This window comes from Apaloderma vittatum, unplaced genomic scaffold, assembly GCF_000703405.1.
Source record: "Apaloderma vittatum isolate BGI_N311 unplaced genomic scaffold, ASM70340v1 scaffold9954, whole genome shotgun sequence".
NCBI lineage: Eukaryota > Metazoa > Chordata > Aves > Trogoniformes > Trogonidae > Apaloderma > Apaloderma vittatum.
This window is the reverse complement of record NW_009714329.1, coordinates 28,232-29,799: the sequence shown is the minus strand read 5'-3', so window position 1 is coordinate 29,799 and position 1,568 is coordinate 28,232. Positions and strand designations below refer to the sequence as shown.

Genomic DNA, 1,568 nt, shown 5'->3' with positions numbered 1-1,568 from the left:
ATTCTGCGTGTGCGGCAAACGGATGTGTGAGCTGGAGGGCTTCATGGTCTCCCTCACAGGTAAGGACACGGACCTTGAGCCCTGTCTCGGGCTGGGGTTGGTGCCAGCACGCTCAGCAAAGAAGCTTTGGGGACATTTCATCACCTTTTTTTGCCGAAAGCCAACGCTTTCATACATGATGTAAAACTTGCGTCCTTCCGCTGTTTAGCACGGAGACAAGTCAAGCAGAGCTGTGCCAGGCCACACGGCCTTCATCGGGCAGGAAATGTCACCTGGGCACATCAGGATGTGCTTTATGGCTGCTGTGGCAGCACACGGGAGACTGTGTGGGCACCAGAAACATGAAACTGCACAAAACCTTCAGTCAGGGATTCTCCAGGGGAGAAACAGCGGTGGTAACCACGCTGTGTCCCAGGCAACCGACTGCAAACCTCACTTCTAAGGGCCACAAGTCCCCACCACTATCCCAGCCAGAAGCAAAACATCTGAACTTGTGTCACAATATTTACTTCCACAGCTCTCGTCACCTACCAGGCTCCAGCGCGGGCAGCAGAGCAGTAGCAGAGCCTATTCCTGAGACACCAACCCTCCTTCTCTCCTCAGGCATCGTGGGGCTGTGGTCCCTGGCCATCCTGGCCCTCGAGCGGTACCTGGTGGTCTGCAGACCCCTGGGAGACTTTCGGTTCCAGCACCGGCACGCCGTCAGTGGCTGCGCCTTCACGTGGAGCTGGTCACTGCTCTGGACGACCCCACCGCTCCTGGGCTGGAGCAGCTACGTGCCTGAAGGTAAGGGAGACATGCTTCGGACTCCACAGCATTGTCTTTCTTGCAGCAGGGTAGTTGGAAAGTATCTGTGATGGTATTTAAAATGTTAACACCTCCTGCTTGCTCAGTCAATAATCATAGAATGGTTTGGGTAGGAAGGAATCTCGAGGATGATCCTCTCTTGGAGGTTTCTTTTCAGAAGTGACCCCGCTGCAGGACACGCCGAGGCCGTTCTTACACGTGTGATGGACACCAGAGCTGCTCTGGAGCAAACCGAGCAGCACCCGGCCCTCACCCAACCCAAATCTCCTTCTGTACAGGCTTAGTGTAACACTGCACACCCCGGCAACTCACCAGGCAGCAGCCAAGGCTGCAGTGATGGATGCCCAGGTCACTGGGGATGGAGAAGATGGTCAGTGAGGCTCAGAGGGGCCAGCGCCAGCATCGCTTATTCTGGAGGCTGTTCCTGAGCCCTTACCCCAGCCCAGGGTTGTTTTAGGTTTGTTTCAATACTTGTTCCAGGGCTGAGAACCTCCTGCGGACCCAACTGGTACACGGGTGGCAGCAACAACAACAGCTACATTTTGGCCTTGTTTGTCACCTGCTTCGTGATCCCCCTCAGCCTGATTCTCTTCTCCTACGCCAACCTGCTGATGACCCTGCGATGGGTAAGTACAGGGAGTTAAGAGCTTTCTGCTCACAGAACCGGTGGCGAGGCACAGCTCTGTGGAGATAAAGAGCCTCACGGCAGGGTTTTGTGAGTCGGCAGGGCTGCCATCTCCTGGTGCTGATGTGGGGGCACC

At 55.8% G+C, this 1,568-nt stretch overlaps 1 protein-coding gene across 1 annotated transcript in view; it reads left to right on the top strand.

The window, feature by feature from the left end:
• Positions 1–4: 4 nt before the first annotated feature.
• LOC104273389 (pinopsin-like) overlaps positions 5–1,568 on the top strand; it is a gene marked incomplete at its 5' end in the record, with an annotated part of 2,412 nt that continues 848 nt past the window's right edge. Inside the window, 4 exon segments of the mRNA XM_009868716.1 lie at positions 5–59; positions 604–786; positions 1,288–1,473; positions 1,506–1,559. Of these exon segments, the coding sequence (XP_009867018.1) occupies positions 5–59; positions 604–786; positions 1,288–1,473; positions 1,506–1,559 (478 nt within the window).